This window comes from Pollicipes pollicipes, unplaced genomic scaffold, assembly GCF_011947565.3.
Source record: "Pollicipes pollicipes isolate AB1234 unplaced genomic scaffold, Ppol_2.1 Scaffold_4002;HRSCAF=4701_pilon_pilon_pilon, whole genome shotgun sequence".
Lineage (NCBI taxonomy): Eukaryota > Metazoa > Arthropoda > Thecostraca > Pollicipedomorpha > Pollicipedidae > Pollicipes > Pollicipes pollicipes.
Window position 1 is genome coordinate 40,616,564 of NW_023596420.1, and position 19,463 is coordinate 40,636,026.

The following is a 19,463-nucleotide window of genomic DNA, read 5'->3' on the forward strand; positions in this document are numbered from 1 at the left end:
GAGTCGCTTCCGAGTCAAGGAGAGATACCTGAAACCCGGCATCGACTCCGATTGAGCCGATGTTAATTCCCTAGTCGAGTCGGATGATTCTGCCCACATCCGAAATCGAACACGAGTCTGGTAATTACAGGTATTGCATCAAAATTCTAAAGGTTCATGATTTTGAGGGTTTGACAGTTATTCGGTGCGCCTTAAGTCCGCTGTGCGCAAGCAAAAAAAAAAACATATTGGCACCTTGGAGCGGGGTTTCATGACCACAGCTGGCAAGCCACCGAAAGCTATAGCATTCCACGGTAAACCAATGTACATGGTGTGGACACTCAACATACCACTGCGCCCTTTACAAAAATGGACATCTCCTGGTCGCTAGCCATACAGCAGGCCCGACAAACTTCAGGAATCATTTCAAAGTCTGGCGGGGCAGTCTATCTGATTCTCAGAGACGGAACCCGTACAATACGAAGCATGCCCTTAACAGGTATGGATCGCTGACCGCACCCGGCCCATGGCCTGGTGGCAGCGGCCGCGTTGAAGGTTAGGCGACGCCAAAGAGCAGGACGGACCGTGCCGAGCATTGCGGGGCGCTGGACCTCCGTCACTAAATTCTGGCGTTGACTTGGAATAGCGGAATCAAATAGAAGGATCACACAACACAGCAGACACTGCTTAGCGTGAGCTCTGATCCCAGAAATCCATTCGTTTAAAGGGTTCGCTATTTTTAAAGAAATGACGCGTCTTTCTCTCGCGCAATGAGCCCGCTTAATATTTCAAACCGGACGCTTCGCAAGTGAGCTAAGTTTCTCCACCTTACCCGACACCTAGTGCTGCAATTGGACACCTGCCCAACCTGTAAATGATACCCAAACGTGAAGAGTCTGACTTAGCAAGCATGCAGGTATCCATTCAAGATGAAGCCGGTTCAAATAATGAATTCACGTTCACAAGGGTACTACCACCGAATCATGCTCACAAACTGTCAGTCGGCTTATCCGCAGTTGACACGGAGCCCCCCTCCACTGTATTCTGTAGTCAACAAACCACGTTGGCTTGCACACGACGTCATGAAGGCAAAAATGTCCCGTGTTCTACAAAACCACTTGATGGCGTAAGGAAGTCGTGACAAAAAAAGAGAACTAAAAAGCCGCACGTTGACGATACATCCCGTTAGCATAATGAACCGGACTCGGTGTCGACGTGCCGCCGTTAACGGTCTGGAGAAATCTTCTTAGCTGAAGCCATTGCAGAATGCCGTTGTTTTTACATGACTGGGCTTATCCTTTCAATCCTGTTCTAGCCCGGGTGTTAAGTGCTGTCGCATTGTCAGCAATATTTAAGCAGAAGGTATCGGCCCCTGACATGGTCAAATTCTGCATGCATTGACGGTGGATAAAGATCAGGCAGACATGCATACCGTAGGAGGCTTACACCTGTCACAAGGTCAACGACTGGCGTAGTGTGTGGGGAACGTTTCAGTGCGCGTCTAAACGGAAGCACAGGAAGCGGCTGTAACCCAGGGAACAGCGCGCTGAAGGGGGCAGCCGTCGTTAACGAACGCGTCGTTAATACATTTCGACCCTGGACCGAGGAGCGAGCAAATGATCATCCTGTGTCTTGTGTCCTTGTCCTGTCTGTGTCTTGTCTGTGTCTTAATGTCTTTACATCGGCGCAGAACTCTCTGGCCAGGACCCCTCGACTTCCCCGCGCGGCGACCTTGGACAGCAGCTTACCAAATCTGCGACTGACGACCCATGAACTGACTTGTGAAGGTTAAACTTGTAAGGGTGATGTGACGCGTGATCAAGTCCTTACGCCCGTAAATAGCCTTTTGCTGCAGTGTTCAGAGTTTTTTTGTGTTTTGGTGTTGTTTGCGCATAGTTGCAGAGCGCGGCTATGCAGCTAGTCCTGCATCTGTGACAGAATCAGGAAGGCAGCCAGCGCAGTGCATGTCCAGGCCAGATAATGCTTCAGATCTGACAGGTTTGCCGGCCAAGATGCCGGAGCTGTGTTTACGGATGGTAGCTAAGGGTGCATCGGGCTAAACAGGCGATCAAACATAAGTGTCAGTGCCAGGCGCGCAGCCAGGTGCTTGGCAAGGAAAGCGACACAGGGTTGACAAAGGGCTCCACTGATACTGAAAGCCCTCACCCCCGAGAAGAAATCGCTGAAAAGGCACATTTTAATAAGTCATGCTTTTCTTCGGTATTTTCTATCTCCTATCTTCTATATGTAGAGAAGGAAAGAATCCAGAAGGTATCGCGAGATTAACTTCTACCTGAATTTCATAGTCAATAAACTAAAGAAATGGTACTTTTAACAACGACATACAATAAATTTCCGGTGCTCTTAACTTCACCATGGTTCAATTGGCTTTCTAATCCGATATAACTAAGAAACTTTGTCAGAATTTGTATCTGGGCTCTTCAGGCATATTAGGGACCCCGCAAATTTAGAGTGTAGACCGAAATGAGCCAGCCCTTTGCAGTTAACATAGCCAAACCATTTTAGTTTGGAAATGTTAATATTTAGTCAGAATAAGTTGGTGATGAAAATTAGGTAATGTAGTTTTGAACATGTGCGCTCGCAAATCTTAGCAACAAAAAACATGAACCCCAGGCCTTGCAGTGTCCTTGGCCCTCGCAGCGTCGGCTTGGCGGCTAATACTGAGCCGTGTCCAAAGGCTAGGACGGAAATGATGGTGTTTGTAAAAGGACTTTTGGACGCTCCAGGTCGTCAAATATTTTCTGGGCAGTCCAGGCGCATATTTCACCTGTGCGACCTTTATATTGAAAATAACCACATGCTGGCATTTACTGCACCGCAAGGTGGCGCTGGAATCTGGTGGTGATGCTGGAAGAGAAAAGACAGAATGTCTCTTTTTTGTTGCCGTAACTGTTAATCTGTCCAACGAGTATCCTCAAAAATGGAAAAGGTACGCCTAGTCTAATCTTTGAGCGGTGTGAATTGATTTTGACCAACATTAGGAACCATCATTTCACAATGGCCATCCTCACGGGCGGCGCCCGCCGCCTGCTGTCACTTGAAATGACTAACGCCGTCCGTTTTTACGGAAGCTGTAACCCAGGCCATCGCTCTCCTTGTTCCCGAGATTGCGGGCGCGCATGCTCAAACCTTTTGATGTAATTTGTTACATTGGTCGATTCCATAAATGAATAAACATCTGCTCATGGGCACTTCACTTTCGCTCACAACTGTTCTTGGTCGTCTTTGGCCCCAAACGTGTAATTTTGTTCTGTTCTGTGTTGGAAAACTGCAGCCGTTCGGCCAGTTATGGGCCCCTTTGAAGCCTATGGGTCCCCTCGGCACATGAGGAGGGTATGATCCCGTGCCTTTCCCCTCTCCCTCTGTATCCGCCACCAGCCTGAGCAGCTTGATAGATGAGGTCCTACCAAGAACATGGAGCCATCCATTCAAATAAATAGTACTTCAAACTCAAATGGTGGGCTCCTGAACGACCGAGTGTACCCGAGCAGGTCAACAGATAAGGCCCCCGACAAGAGCACACGGCCCTCCACTCCAGTAAGAATTGCCCACGACACAATGTAGGCGGCCCCTGAACGGTAGAGTACGCGAGAGCAGGCTAACAAGTCGGACCCCCGACAAGGGCGTAGGCCCCTCCATTCAAATAGGGAGCACCCAATGCCCAAATAAGAGGGCCCCGAACAACGGAATGTGCCCCAGCAGGTCACCAAATAGACCCCCGACAAGAGGGTAGGGCCCTCCATTCAAGTAAGAAGCATCCAAGATCTAGTGTGGAGGGCTCGAAAGATTGAGTGTACCCGAGCGGGCTATCAGAAAACCCTCGACAGAAGTGCAGGGCGCTGCATTCAAGAACCCAATGTGCAGGGCCTTCAAAAAATCCAGTGTGGCCAAGGAGGCAAACAGAAGGGGTCCAACAAGTGCGCAGGGTCCCCACGTCAAATAGGAAATAACCAAGATGCAATATGGGGGCCCCAAACGATCGAGTGCACCCAAGCCGGTTCACAGATAGGCCGTGGCAAGAACGTAGGGCCTTAAGCAAGTGAAGAGAATTAGAAGGGCCGTAGTCTGAGGCAAAGGGCCGATGAGCATTTCGTGAGTGTGTCGGTACGTCAACCGAGACCAACGTGAAGTGCCCTAGACCAACCGAAAATATCCCGGCAGATTATCGTATGGGACCCTCGGCTTTAGCGTACGAAGGCTTCCAGGCAAGGGAATAATCCGTAGAAGGCCTCTGATTGACAAGGGCGCCGCGGCACGGTAGTGGGAGGAGCCTCAGCAACAACCCTGGGCCCTCTGGACAAATGCAAAGAAAGATAGTACAGCTCCTTAGCGATCGGATTGATCCTGCAGGTTGGCATATAGGTCTCTCCGAAACAGCATAGGGTCTCTGGACAGCGCAATAAGTCTTGTTATGTCCCAGGCATGACTCTCTCAATCAGTACAGAATGATTATTGTCTCGTCGTAGGGCATTCACCTTCGCTTGCGGCTACTGCTTGACGACGGGAAGCATAAATATGTCCAATTTTGTTGCGTTCTGTGTTAAAATGCATTTTTTTCGGCCGGCGTTGGGCTTCTTAAAAGCCTTTGAGCTTCTTCAGGCCCAAGGGGGCATAGGCGGATCCTGGGCGGGGAGGGGGGGGGGGGGGGGCACGGGGCCATGGCCCACCCCCAAAACCTCTGAGAGTATGCCTTGCCCCCCCCCCCCCAAACATTCCCAGATCTTCATTAAAGTTTCGTCTACTTACCGTCTGTTTTAACTTTAAATGTTTGAACTGTTTTGTTTTAACTTCTGTTTAAGATTCAAAAGCATTTCGGTGCTTTTTTCGGTGTTGAATGGTGTCCCTACTAGGTACTCGCGAGAGGCACCATGCACTGGACCTCGGATCCCACACCAGCCAGCTGGCGATGAACGGTTGCCCCCCCAAAAAAACCGGCTATATCCGCCCTGTTTGATATAAACCTGTGTGGTGGTTTTCGTCGTACCTACCACTCACATCACACTTAAACTTCACGAAAATATTTTTGTTTTTTACTTCAGGTGGACTTTTTTGGCCTGACCACCAGCGCAGGCAGAACGGGGGGGGGGGGGGGGCGCACATATGACACGTGCAGACAGGAGCGGATGCAGAAGGGGGGCTACAGGGTCATGCCCCTTGCAGAGGCGGATCTAGCCTGGAGTTTTTTTTTTTGGGGGGGGGGGCGGCAACCGTTCGTCGCCAGCTGGCTGGTGTGGGATCCGAGGTCCAGTGCATGGTGCCTCTCGCGAGTCTCCAGGCTAGATCCGCCTCTGCAAGGGGCATGACCCTGTAGCCCCCCTTCTGCATCCGCTCCTGTCTGCACGTGTCGTATGTGCGCCGCCCCCCCCCCCCTCCCCCCCGTTCTGCCTGCGCTGGTGGTCAGGCCAAAAAAGTCCACCTGAAGTAAAAAACAAAAATATTTTCGTGAAGTTTAAGTGTGATGTGAGTGGTAGGTACGACGAAAACCACCACACAGGTTTATATCAAACAGGGCGGATATAGCCGGTTTTTTTGGGGGGGGGGCAACCGTTCGTCGCCAGCTGGCTGGTGTGGGATCCGAGGTCCAGTGCATGGTGCCTCTTGCAAGTACCTAGTAGGAACACTATTCAAGCACCGAAATGCTTTTGAATATTCTACATACAGTATGCATGTTTACAAAGCTCGTAACGTAAGGTATTACTTTCAAGAGTCAACTGGTCAGATGGAGTTTATTGCAAATGGTGATAACTGACGGCAAGTAGACGAAACTTTTATGAAGTTTTGGAAATGTTTTGGGAGCCAAAACATACTCTCTGAGTTTTTGGGGGGCCAAGACCCCCCAGGATCCGCCTATGATATCAAAGCTTGATGGTTGGCAGGTGAATGCAGTTCTAGGACATTTTATTATACTAGCTTCTTTCTTTTGACTTCTGTCGACAGTTAACGCGCAGTTGCGGTAAAATGTGGGACCGTGTAAGCGCCGCGGCATCGACTGAGCAGGGTACTGTTGGTTGTCCGTGTGTTGATAAATAACACCCTTGTTATTGAGTCGCGCTGGCCACAAATTTATCTCGTTGGCGATCTGCAACTTTCAGTTGTCATTTCTGCTTTGGTGGCCCTAAGGCCGTTGCTAAACCGGGAACTAAATGAAAAGTGCCAGATCGCTCATATGCATTATTAATGTGATATTGATCTCTTTTGTAAACAGATTCGGAGTATGCAAAGGAAATAAATGTTCATGCGCGGATGAGTTGAAGCTGTTGCATATATTGTGCTTGTGACACATGGGGTAAAGCCACCCGTTTTTGCGGGCTTTTACGTTCTTACGTATTCTGCGTTTGCTGGGCTGAGCTATTGGGTGAAACTGTTGAAGTAATCTGGCAAATTACCCAATATAAAAATAGAATGATATGCCTTGATAGTTTTGGCAATATCACAGGTGTTGGTGTGCTTTCAGAGGGGTAGACACTTACACTGTGGTGTTGTTTCAGACCAGGTTGGTGGGTTCTTGACCAAAGATTACAATGAGCTGACCAACAAGGATAATCTCTGCAATGGTGAATATATAATGCTTGATGAGATAGGTCCATGCAAGGATCAAAGAAGATTTTCAGCAAATACATATTTCAGTCAGTGAAGACTGGCAAGAGCCTACCTGAGCAGTGTTCATGGCAAGATTACACACAAGCAAAATCATACAGAAATTCTTTTATGACTCACTAGCCATCAAACACTCATCATGCATTGTTGTCAGCATTATCATGGTCCTTTGGCTGGTGTCTCTGGTGGTGGGTGAACTCCTGCTGCTGCCCTGGAGTCAGTGTCCAGCAGAAAAGTACTGTTCGGACAACCTGCTGGGCCATCCACTACCTGACCGGCCGTGCCTGGACCAGCCCATTGATGTGGTCTACACATGGGTGAATGGCTCCGATCCGGAGTTCCAGGAGCGGCTGCACTGCGGCCGAGGCGGCGCTGCGGAGGCCGGTGCCGGGCAGCTGGCACGATGACTGCCACCTGGCAGACTGCATGCCTGCTGCTCAGCTGACAGTGGTGCCACCGTTGCCGCGCCGCCTCGTCCTGGCCGACCTCAAGTACTTCCTGCCGGGCGTTGTGCCGCTGGAGATGGCGCCTTCGCCGCTGCTGGAGCTCCCGGCCACCGTAATGCGCTTCGGCTCGGCGGAGGAAGCGCGTGGGGTGCTGCGGCGCGGAGTCGACTTCAGCATCAACAACGACAACTTCACGCTGTTCCAGACGTTTTGGACGTCTGAAGAGCGGGCGCCGCTCAGCACGCCGGCCGCCGGGCACGTGCTGCTGGTGGACGCGCCGGCGGCGGCGCTGGAGCCGGCGCGGCTGGGCGCCGCGCTGGCCCAGCCGGCGCCGCCGGCCGTCGTGGCGCGCCGCGCGGATGGGAGCGCCGCCGTCTTGCGACTGGCCGACCCCACCGCCGAGGGCCGGTTGGTGGCGCTGGCGAACGTGACCGTCAGCGGTCAGCCGGCGACCGTGCGGCGGGCGCGACTCGTGCTGCAGCTGACGTCACCGGCCGGCGACGCGGTGGCACCCAGCCGCTTCGCCGACAGCCAGGAGCTGCGCTACTCGCTGCGCTCCCTGGAGCGCTTCGCGCCCTGGGTGCGGCGCGTGTACCTCGTCACGAACGGCCAGATCCCCGACTGGCTGGCGCTGGACAGCGCGCGCCTCACGCTCGTCACGCACGAGGAGATCTTTCCGGACGCGTCGCACCTGCCCACGTTCTCGAGCCCGGCGATCGAGGCGCACCTCCACCGCATCACCGGACTGTCGGAGCGCTTCCTCTACTTCAACGACGACGTGCTGCTGGGCCGGCCCGTCTGGCCAGAGGACTTTTACACGTCCGGCGACGGCTACAGCGTGCGCCTCGCCTGGCGGCTGCCCGACTGCGCCACCGGCTGCGCCAGCCTCTGGCTGCGCGACGGCCACTGCGACGCTGCCTGCAACACGCTGCTGTGCGACTGGGACGGCGGCGACTGCGCCGACGGCGCGCCAGAGCCGCGCACCGACGGCGACGCGCCGTCGACGCCCGCCGACGCCGACGGCGACGCGCTGCTGCCGCCCGACGACGAGGACGCCTGCGCCACCGGCTGCGGCGACTCGTGGCTGGGCGACCGCTTCTGCGACAAGATGTGCGACGTGGCCGCGTGTGCGCACGACCTGGGCGACTGCGGCGCCGCCGCGTTCGCGCAGATGGCGCCACTCGGCCCGCTGCGCGACGGCGACGAGTACATGCTGCCGGCCGGCGCGCTGGCCGCGTTCTGGAACGTGAGCGCGCTGATGGCGCGCATGCGCCTCACGGGCGTGACATTCCCGCCGCGGCTGGCTGTGCGCGGACTCGTGCTGAACCAGCGGCTGGGCGTGCTGACGCTGCTGCGCCGCGCCAACACGACGCTGGAGCGGCTGCCGCTGTTTGTCAGCGCTGCGGCACTGGGCGAGAGCGGCGCCGCTGCCGAGCGGCTGCTGGAGGCGCGCGTCTCGTCGGCGGACGCCGGCGGAGGCGGTGGCGACCTGGCGGTGGAGGTGGCGCGGCTGGGCCGGCTGCTCAATGCTTCGGGCGTGTGGGACGCCGAGCTCGAGCGGCGGCTGCGCGCGGCCGAGCGGCGACTTCCCGACCGTAGCGGTCTCCTGCGGCGGCGACTGGAACTATTGGTTCGCGCGGTCGGTGTGCCATCCAACATCACGAGCTGGCGGCCGTCGAATCCCGAGCCCGTTGGCAATACTTCAGCCAGTGAGCGAGTAAGCCGGCGTTTGCTCGCCGTGGAGCCGGCAGGCCGCCCGGCAAGCAGTGACGCACCCACCGTACACCCCGCCGGCGGCGCATCCACCGGACGCAGGGCGCCGGACCCGGAGCCCGGCGACGCCTCGTCCTCGGGCCGCCGCGCGCTCGACACGTACGGGGCCAGCCTGCTGCACGTCAATCGGCTGTACACGCGCCGCTACGGCGCGGAGCAGAGGCGCGCCGTGGCGCACATGCCGCACATGCTTGAGCGCGCCATCGTCGCCGAGCTGCAGGCGGCGTTCGCCGACGAGTTCGTGCGGACGTCGGCGGCGCGCGTGCGCTCGCCCACCGACATGCAGTTCGCGTTTGCCTACTTCTACTACCTGATGTCGGAGCGCGTGCGCGCGCCGGCCGGCCAGATCTTCGACGAGCTGGACACAGACGGCTCGGGCACGTGGTCGGACCGCGAGGTGCGCACGCTGATGACGCGCCTGCGCCCGCTGCCGCTGACGCTGCGCGACATGGAGCGCACGTGGGCGCTGCTGCGCGACTGCGCGCGCCGCGCGCCGCCGGAGCCCGAGCTGAGCACACCGCCCGGCGAGCGCTACTTGGACTCGGACCTGCCCACCGTCAGTCGCGCTGCCGTGCTGGCCTGCGGCGAGCTGGCGGAGGAGCTGGAGCGCGCGCTGGGCGGCCGTCCGCGCTTTCCGCACCGCGTGCTGCCCGCTGACGACGTGACGTTCACGATGGTGCGTGGCAACGCTAGCCACCTGGTGGCCGAGCTGGACGCAGTGCGGCGTGCGCCGCGCCGCTTCCTCTGCCTCAACAACAACGTGGGCGCGGCGCCGCCGGCCGAGCTGCGGCTGGTGTACGCGCTGCTTGTGGACTTCCTGGAGGCGCTGCTGCCGCGGCCGTCGCAGTTCGAGCTGCCCGCTAACTACCGCAATCGGTTTCAGCACGTGGCCGAACTGCGGGTCTGGGAGCGGCACCGGAGGTGGCTGCGCGCGGCTACTGCGCTGCTGGCGCTGCTGCTCCTGGCCACGCTGCTGCACGCACAGCTGCAGCGGTTGCTGCGCGCGTTGCACCGCCGCTGCGCCGGCGGTCGGCGGCGCCGCGCCGCGCAGGATGTGTAACCGAGCAGAGGCCGCGTGCGCGGGCGAGGAATTGCGGAGCCAGTGGGTGGCGCTAGTCATGTGAGAAGGAAGTGGGAAGAGTGTGGGCGGCAATCAGCTACAGGAGTTGCGCCTGGGACCAATGGACGGGTGCGTTGTTGGTCACGGCGGCGACCCGGTCTGTAGCCAGCAGTTCTGCGTGGCGGTGTGGCTGGTTTGGCAGATGATCTTGTAATTATGCTTCGGTTGCGGATGAAGCAGTGGAGGTTGTGAACCAGTCGCAACCTGGTGAACAGGGTCGGATCACAGGGATATGCTCGGAAGCATTGGACAGGGTCAAGGTGGCCAAGAGTAGTCTTTGTGGTGCATTAATTCAAATATTCATCCAGGAATGCTCGTATGCGCTCTCTTTAGATTTAATTGTAGCAGTCGATCATATATTACGCAAAACCCAGTATTGAGATATGCCCATGTGGTTAGAAATTTTTATAAGAACTACTGTTTTTACTCACCGTGTTTGCGGAATGACGTAGCACTCGCAGCGTTTTATAACGCCCACGAAACACTGTGATTTTGTGATGTGTACACTTGCCAGGCCGAGCGAAGTGTAGGAACTCATATGTGAGGCAGAGTTGTGATATTTCGGCCGGCTACTTGTAAGCAGGATGCGGGTGCTTACCGCGACCTTTCACACCTGACTGCCCTGTGCTGTCCTTCGTTGCCTGGGTGTGTTGTGTGCGGTGATTGTCTTGTCTGCGCTACGCCATCGGTCCGACGGCGGCGTCCTGTAGTCCGGCGGCATATCGCGCAGGTCCCATGATCTCAACCGTCAGCCGCGTACCACTAACGCAGTTTGGCTCACACTTACATGTGCCCAGCCTACGCAACCACTGAGACTGTTTCGCGTTTGTTGCACGGCGTGGATGCGACGTGTTTACGTTTGGCATGGAATGTAGTGGTTTTCTACACCATGGTTTGCTACCTCTTCCTCTTGTGATAATAGATACACGCCGGACTGATAATGACATTTGGGTGGAGTCTTTCGCGAAGAACAGGTCCAGATGACCATGGAATCGTTCTCTCGGCGACAGGGATGGTGCACAGCATTTCGCCGAATCATGTGATTGTGAACGTAGACGCAGACAGCCTCTCCACCACCGTATGAATAATGCACAGGAAGCTCGACCAACGGACTGGGGCGAGGGGAGGCGAGCCATGTGTAGATATTACGCCTGGTGCGTGCCGTTGCGTGAGCTGACCATGCAAAGAATGGCATATCGCAGACTCCGTCGCTCAACCGACCTCACTGCTATGGTGTAGATGATGCCAAGTAACAAATAATGGGAGGTTTATCAGTCATTGAACCCGTAGCTCGCCATTACTTGATGCCCTCCAGCTAGTGATTTGCTTTTGTCTGTTGCTGTGAGCTGTACACTATTTTACAATCGCAGCAAACTCCAATCGTAGGTTTTGGGTTCAGCAGACATGCCTGATTTAGAAAATTTGGTGTAAGATGCGAGGCTTGCCCCTGTAGCTGATTTAGCACGCCGAGCATCTGACCAGTCTGCAGAGGTGGAGTTTCGCAGAATGAGCTGAGAGGAATATATTTATGCACTTTCTCCTCAATGTTGGATTCAGCAGCCCAAGTATAGAGAGCCCCCACATCATTCGGAAATGACACCCCTGTCACTATGGCAGATAGCTGCGTCTATGTGACAGAAGCCGCGTTTTCCGTCAATACCGCTCAGTTGGCGGGCGGCAACCGTGTTGTGGGAGTGAACGGAACATAGAAATTCTTTAAAAATTGTCTCACCGGGATATTCCGCGCAAAGTTATGCTGAGAATTTCAAAAATGTTAGGTTTTTCTGATTCCATAACCATCTTTGAAAACATTCTAGGAAATGGCAAATAAGACCACAGATATGTGTACGCCGAACAGGGGCCATTCAGGACAGGGGCCAGGGCCATAATATTACGGACAGTCAGAAATTTGTTGTGACGACCACTGAACCGCACTGTCGCGACTCAAACGTGAGCTGCGGACCCCGGCGAAGCGTGAATGCACGGTATCGCTGGTCTATGAGCCTGACGGCGTCGCGTGGGGATATTGGGGACGTGGAGGGGCGACGGAGGTTAGGTGTTTTCCGCGTGGTTCCTGGGAATTGTTTTGTTTTCGGGAAGAAAATCTGGTGGGTAGCCTGTGCCAGCAGGTTCAAGGCTCAGCTCTTCAGGAAAAGGAATTGTTTGAATGAACAATGTTGGTACCAGTCGCGAGGTTCGGTCACTGCGTTCGTGCCAGACGCTGCATTACTGCTGTGCTCATTAATTGACGTTTCAAAGACAGCAGGCACTGGATGTAAGGTGTAGGTGTACTTTCCTACCTAACGTTAGAAAAAATCATTGCACACCATTCGTCGTGTTCAAGGCGGCACATATCGTAAATCATCTCAAGACAGGTAGAATCATGCTCCTACCTTCGAATTTCAATAACTTCGATGGCGAGCTCCCGAGCGCTGCGCGCACCGCACCGCCTGGGCTTCCCAGCGCCGTTTCTGCGTTGCCGTTGCGTAAATACAATATTTCTGCTTACCAAGAACTCTACAAAATGTACGGGACCAAGGTAAACCATTCGTCGTGTTTAAGGCGGAACATATCGTAAATAATTTCAAAACAGATAGAATCATGCTCCTACCCTCGAATTTTAATAAATACGATAGCGAGCTCCCGAGCGCCGCACGCCCCTCACCGCACTGCCTCGACTTCCAAGCGCCGTTTCTACGTTGTTGCGAAAGCAAAATATTTCTGCTTATCAAGAACCATAAAACATGTACGGGACCAAGGTAACAATAATAAAGCAACCAAAATCGTTTCTTATCGAGTTTAGGTACATTTATGAAACACGCAGGCCAGAATAGTCCAGAACATATCCTAACCTGACCTAACCTAACCTAACCTAACCTAACCTAACCTAACCTAACCTAACCTAACCTAACTGAGAATAGACCAGAACCTAAGCTAAGCTAAGCTAAGCTAGCCTGACCTGACCTGACCTGACCTGACCTGACCTGACCTGACCTGACCTAACCTAACCTAACCTAACCTAACCTAACCTAACCTAACCTAACCTAACCTCCCCACCCTACATCCCCTTCAACCCAGCATCTCATTGGCATCCATGTTCCATGCCACATATAGGTGCCATAAAGTGAGCTTTTATTTAGCTGCCATGTTCTCATTTTGCTTTACATTCCCCACCCAATCCCCCTGCAACCCATGGCGTTGGCGTCGAGAATCAAATTTCATGGATTCTTGCTACCTTGTCCCGGTACATTTTTATGGTTCGCAGTAAATATGGTTTATAGTTGTAGTATGGTTTATATAGTACAGTTTATAGTTATAGTTATGGTTTATAGTATGGTTCGCAGTTAATATGGTTTATATGGTAAATATGGTTATGGTAAATATGGTTTATGTTTAGTAAATATTTTTATGGTTCGCAGTTAGGTTATGGTTGTCCTGCCTTAAGCATGACGAATGGTTTACTTTGGTCCCGTACATTTTGCACAGTTCTTGGTACGCAGAAATATTGTATTTACGCAACGGCAGCGCGGAAACGGCGCTGGGGAGTCCAGGCGGTGCGGTGCGCGCGGCGCTCGGGGGCCCGCCATCGAAGTTATTGAAATTCGAAGGTAGGAGCATGATTCTACCTGTTTTGAGATTATTTACGATATGTCATGCCTTAAACACGACGAATGGTGTACAATGATTTTTTCTAACGTTAGGTAGGAAAGTACACCCTGACCGGATGTAATTATTAACATGAATACTCTAGTGACTGTGTGATCTTACCCACAAAACATAATGATTGTGACAACCACAACAGACATTGGTGAGCAGGGCTGATGTAACCTGTTTATCTGGTAATGATGTGTGCCTACCATACCTCGACTTGTTCGCTTGACATTATTTGCATGAACATGATGATTGATTGCAACTAGCAGTTCATAATAAATGGTTTAAATTATGGTATGGTGTCTGTGTGAAGTACAGGGCTGTAATTTGGAGGAAGGTTTGATACCACAAAAGCAGTAAAACCTACCTCAAAATGAGAAACAGCACTAGTCAATACCAAAAGCTAGTAAACTGAGTATGTCCTTGCTTGCCAGCCCATCAATGTGTTCTCTTCTGCAAGAAAACTAATTGTGCCAAAAGAGTGACATGGCTACACTAATTTGGCCACAGCAACTTACTGCAACCCATCAGAAGCCACTTATCCCAGTGATACAAGACTGCTGTCCATAATAGAATAGCAGGCTATCTGATGCCTCTTCAGTGTATATTGTCAGCAGAGCACATAACTCGGATGACGTCCTCAAAAGGCTTGCCTCGCCATGACGGTCACTGTGTTGTATGTCAGCACAGAGCCATCTGCTGAGACTGCTGCTGATGACACACTGCTGATGGTGCAATGCTGATGACACACCTCTGATAGTGCATCACTGATGATGCACTGCTGATGACGCACTGCTGATGGGGCACCGCTGATGATGTACCACTGATGACACACTGCTGATGATGCACTGCTGATGACACACCTCTGATGAGGCACCGCTGATGACGCACCATTGATGACGCACTGCTGATGACGGTGGCGTGCCTGAGCAGATGGCGGGCGACGGCGCTGAGGATTGGAGGGAGGTGTGGCACGCGCAGTGGTCCGAAGGTCGGATCGACTTCCATCTGCCGGCCGTGTGCCCCGACCTGGAGCGGTGGTACCGCCGACTGGTACCCGACGAGCAGCCACGCACCGTGCTCGTCCCACTCTGTGGCAAGTCCGTCGACATGGTGTGGTAAGGAAGAGAGTTGTCTCCGCTCCCGGCGGGGGTTTGTGCCAGGCGCGATGTGCGGTGGTAGATGAGGTGCAATGCCCGGTGTTAGATCAGGTGCGATGTCTGGTGGTGGGTCAGGTGCGATGTCTGGTGGTGGGTCAGGTGCGATGTCTGGTGGTAGATCAGGTGCGATGTCGGGTCCGCTGGTAGATCAGGTGCGATGTCCGGTGGTAGATCAGGTGCGATGTCCGGTGGTAGATCAGGTGCGATGTCTGGTGGTAGATCAGGTGTGATGTCCGGTGTGAGGCTCACGACGAATGATATCCGTAGTCTCAATGTGGGAATATCCGCCCTACCCGCTGTTGTATTGATGAAACACGGTGTCGTAGTCCTGGCGACTCTTGCGGGCTTTAATGATGGTTTGCCGCATGCCGCGGCTCATGCATTCTACAGGCCACCACAGGGTGCATCGTGATAGCTGTCGGGCTTCGGTGCCGAAGCTGGCAGAACCCGAAGTCCTCGGCCGTGGGTGGGGAGGCTGGCCGCACGCTTTACGAGCGGTTTGCACAGGACTATACTGTTGTGTGTCAGAGCCATAGGCAGGCTTCTGGCTGAAGCTGAACGCGGCGATGGTTTGACATGCTCAAGTGTGTATGACTCCAGTTTTTATGCCTTGTTTCCAGGCTCTATCAAAAAGGTCACACGGTCATCGGAATAGAAGGTATCGAGAAAGCTATTGTGGACTTCTTTACCGAGAACAACATTGATTTTTCCAAGATTGCTGTTGGTTCGTACACACTTTACCAGGTACTGGAAAAAGCGTAACGTTCTTGCTGTCCCTAACGAAATACAACGATCATAAGCATCTGCTCCCCTTCTATGGGCCCTCACCGTCATGGCCTCCTGATCTGTGGGCTTTCATGGACCACATCACCACTTTTTTTAGTTTTCAAATTAAATTGAGTTAAATGAACCAGCAGCGCGTCCCGAGGCGTACTCCAATCACTGCGTTTACATTTTTCTCAACACATTTGACTCGCCTTGTTTTCGCGAGGGAGCTGTCCAAAAAGTGGGGGAGGGGGAGAGGATCTGAGTTGGGAGGCGGGCCGCCCTCTTCCCTGTTGTTCAGAACCCTATGCCGACGCTCACCCGTCGAGAAGTCGCAGCACGTTACCCCCTCCCCGTCCCCTCTCTCAGACGCCGGACGGCCGGCTGCGGGTGTACCATGCCGACATCTGCCGGCTGGATCCGGAAACTGTGGGCGCCGTTGACGCCATCTGGGACCGTGCCTCGTACGTGGCAGTACGCCGCGAGGACCGACCGCGGTGAGGCTGGCTCGGGGACGGCGGGCTTCCGGCTCGACCTTGTCAAGTAAAGACAGATTAATTTCCAGCTGATTGCCGCTTTTTGAGACCCGCAAATGCGATTCAGATGTTTGGACATGCGACTCAGTAGAAATGTGAACATGTTAAAAGCCACCATGCGTTCTCACGTATTGGAGCATCATAGCAACATCCATCGTAATGATGCAATGTTATAGTAACCTGGTAGTAATGTATCATAGTATTACGTTCAGTCTGCGTCCACACGTGCAGCTTGCTGAACATTGCTTGCATCACAGGCTTCCGTGTTGGGTTTCGTAGACGACTGCGCCGCGGGTGCGCCTGTCCCGCCGGCCTGAACGGCGCGCCCTCTCGCCGCGCAGGTACGCGGCGTTCCTGCGCGCCGTGATGGCCCCCGGCTGCCGGTACCTCTTGAGCTCGGTCGAGTACGAGCCGAACCCGTTCTCGGGCACGCCGCAGAGCGTGACGCCCGCCGACTTCCGTCCCGAGTTTGGTCAGTCGGCGGCGCGAGGCCTCGTGCGTCGCACCCGTCTCGGCCGCTGATGAGTGGAGTGCCAGTTTTAGTTGCTGTGACCTCGTTCTCTGCACGGTTGTTCAGTAGCTAAGTGATCACGAGCGGTACGTCGAGCCCGCGCGCGGTGCGTGTTGCGGACGTGCAGTGTGTCGTGAGTGGCGTGTCGATATGCTTGTGGTTGGATGTGGTTAAATCAAGTGCAGTTTAATCAGAGACCAGCTGTCCGTTTATCATAACTGTTCGCGAACGCGTATGGAACTAACTTTTCCTGGGAGGGGCATGCTTCCACATTGGCCAGTTCGTTGCAAAACTGTTTTTCACGTCCCTCCCTGGGTCAAGTGATGTTGCTCAAGATGTTTTACATGCTCGTGCGATTACTATCAGGACCAGTCGCGGCTATTGTCTTCGCTGCGCCGTCGATCTACCGCCACCTTGTGACAGCCGCACTGTATCACTGCTTATGCATGGACGGAGGATGAGGGGAGCAGGGCATGCCTCCCTTGAACCCTTGGAGAGCAGCCGTCATCAGGCGTGCCGCGTGGCAGTGCTCACAATGGGACCAAGCCACGCCCTGAGCACACCCTGCGCTGGATGTCTTGGCGTTGTACACATCACGACAAAACTGCACAATCAGTATCCTGATTGGATCGCCGTTTCAGAGCCGGTGGCGGATATCGAGTGTCTGGCCGTGAGGGACCGGGCGCCGGACGCCATCCGCCCCTTGGCCGCGTGGGACGTTCGTGGCCTGCAGGAGAACATGTACCTGATGACGCGCAAGTGAGCGCGCGTGGCTGGAGCGTCCCGCCTCACGCGGCAGCCGGTCGACGGCGAGGACGTGTTCGGGATCGGCTGTCAGCTGCCGGCATGGGCACTTAGCGCCGTTCGCTACGAACGCCGGCGGCGCGGATGAGGCGTGCGGTGGGGTCTGTTCGGGATCGGCTGTCAGCTGCCGGCGTGGGCACTTCGCGCCGTTCGCTGCGAACGCTGGCGGCGCGGATGAGGCGTGCGGAGGAGTCTGTTCGGGATCGGCTGTCAGCCGTACGTGGCAGCTGTGCCAGCCATCGCGGACGTCGGCGCCAGGCGCTCGCTATGAGACTCAGCAGCACGTGTTCGGGGTCGGCTGCCAGCGCCGATAGTGCTGCAGTGCGGACCAATGCGAACGGCAGCGGCAGGCTGGTCAGGTCAGGGGTAGTCGGGTGGGCTGTGCGCTCAGCTGATGTCTGCCTCAGTAAGCGGCTGGGCCTCAGCCTGCCGCCTTAGTCAGACGGCTCGGAGCTCAGACGGTGGATCCGTCGTAGTCCGGCTACATCCCTGATTAGGGTTTGTTCTGAATCGATAAGGCATTTGATGCGTCATGCCTGAAAGGGACCATCCAGCATCACATTTAGGATGTCTTGTGATGTATTTCATGTGCGTCGCATTTGACTTGGGTGATTTTAGTATGAAGTTTTCAGACGGTGTGTTTGGCCTTCATGGCCCGCGGCTACGAGCAATGAGTCACGACCCTGGAAATGCGGCGCATGGAAATCCTCCGACACACTTGATGCGCTTCCACCGGGAACCGCCTGTGGAAGCTTTGACCGAACAAAATTTCGGTTTCAGCACGCAAAGTTCAACGGTTCTGGAAACGCCCTTTACATTAGATAAATCGACCGGTTGGCTCCTAACGTCATCACTGTCAGTCTCAACTAAGCCTCACAGGAGCATGGTAATGCGGTATTTCCTGCCCTTAAAGCGACATGACCAAATGCAGGACATCAGAAGTGGGATCGTCCTGTACCGCGTCCAAGACGGGACCGGACAGAGCAGCACAGGACTGTAAAGGGGGGGGACAGAACAGAACACGGGACGGGGACGGTATAGAGGGCAGGACAGAATACATCACAAAAGAAAGATGCTGGATGTGATTGGGGGCGAAGGCGTTATCACAGGAATAAGGCAGGGGATAGGGTGAAGGACAGTCCGAGACGTGATATGACCTAAGCAGTGAACGGGTCCTAAAAAAGACAACAAATGGGGCGGAGGAAAAGACTGCACCGAGGACAGCACAGAGCTGGTACATAGAACAGAAAGGACAACCGAAGACAATAAGAAGGCAGAGTGCCGGGCAGGGCTGGGAAGAGTTGGAGTGGAGAGAAGAACATAATTGTGTGTCCTCTTTCCCGTCCTACGGCACGACAGATAGCAACACAGATTAAGGAAGGGCAGGACCTTTGAGCCTTTTTATTTTCACCTTGTTTGACCTCGCCTAATGCAAAGATCATGACCTAGGAACTCAAGGCTTGACACAACTGGGCTTAGATAGAGGCCAATCAACTATCTTAATTTGGTATCTTAAGCTCTCTCACTTGTTGAGATCTGGGAGGGGGGGGGGGAGCAAATTGGTCCTCTACACGAGCGAATGTTATTTACCCGGGCGTGTCAAAAGAACGTGTTCCGCATTTGTATAAGCATTTGAAATAAAAAAAAGCCATCTTGAAGATCATTCGATGCAGTTCACAGCTCTGCCATTCTTTAGAGCTGAACCCCTTTAGTTTCTGAGCTATACGTCCACAAAGATGAGCAGACTATTTCGTGCAGATTTCTGCAAGTGCACTCAGGCATCCATGACACCACAATAATGCCATTCAAATCCCGCTATTCCATCGGCCACGCACCGATTAAGACAGAAACAAATATACTGGTCGCGTCATTCATATTTGGCGTTTGTCAGCACGATTTGTAAGATATAACGGCCGTCAATTGGCTCTCAACCAATGCTGTACAAGGCAAGATGACGCAATAAAAGCAATAACACATTGAGGGAGCATCTTTACTAAAAGGATAAATTGTATTGCCTAGAGCGCCTTTTCTCCTTAAAAGGAAGGCATTAGCTATAATTGAGCTCAGTTCCACATATCTGGTCATAAGCGTAGGAACGTT

General features: G+C 54.1%; 2 protein-coding genes across 2 annotated transcripts; both read left to right on the forward strand.

The window, feature by feature from the left end:
* The first annotated feature begins 7,023 nt into the window (after positions 1-7,023).
* Gnptab (N-acetylglucosamine-1-phosphate transferase subunits alpha and beta) lies at positions 7,024-9,876 on the forward strand. The gene is made up of 3 exons (XM_037217555.1): positions 7,024-7,272; positions 7,528-8,199; positions 8,545-9,876. The coding sequence occupies exons 1-3, from the start codon at positions 7,024-7,026 to the stop codon at positions 9,874-9,876; spliced, it is 2,253 nt and encodes a 750-aa protein (XP_037073450.1).
* A 1,985-nt stretch (positions 9,877-11,861) lies between these two features.
* LOC119093195 (putative thiopurine S-methyltransferase) lies at positions 11,862-17,994 on the forward strand. The gene is made up of 6 exons (XM_037216108.1): positions 11,862-11,886; positions 14,521-14,705; positions 15,368-15,491; positions 15,882-16,009; positions 16,390-16,520; positions 17,201-17,994. The coding sequence occupies exons 2-6, from the start codon at positions 14,521-14,523 to the stop codon at positions 17,320-17,322; spliced, it is 690 nt and encodes a 229-aa protein (XP_037072003.1). The 5' UTR covers positions 11,862-11,886; the 3' UTR covers positions 17,323-17,994.
* Positions 17,995-19,463: the final 1,469 nt, after the last annotated feature.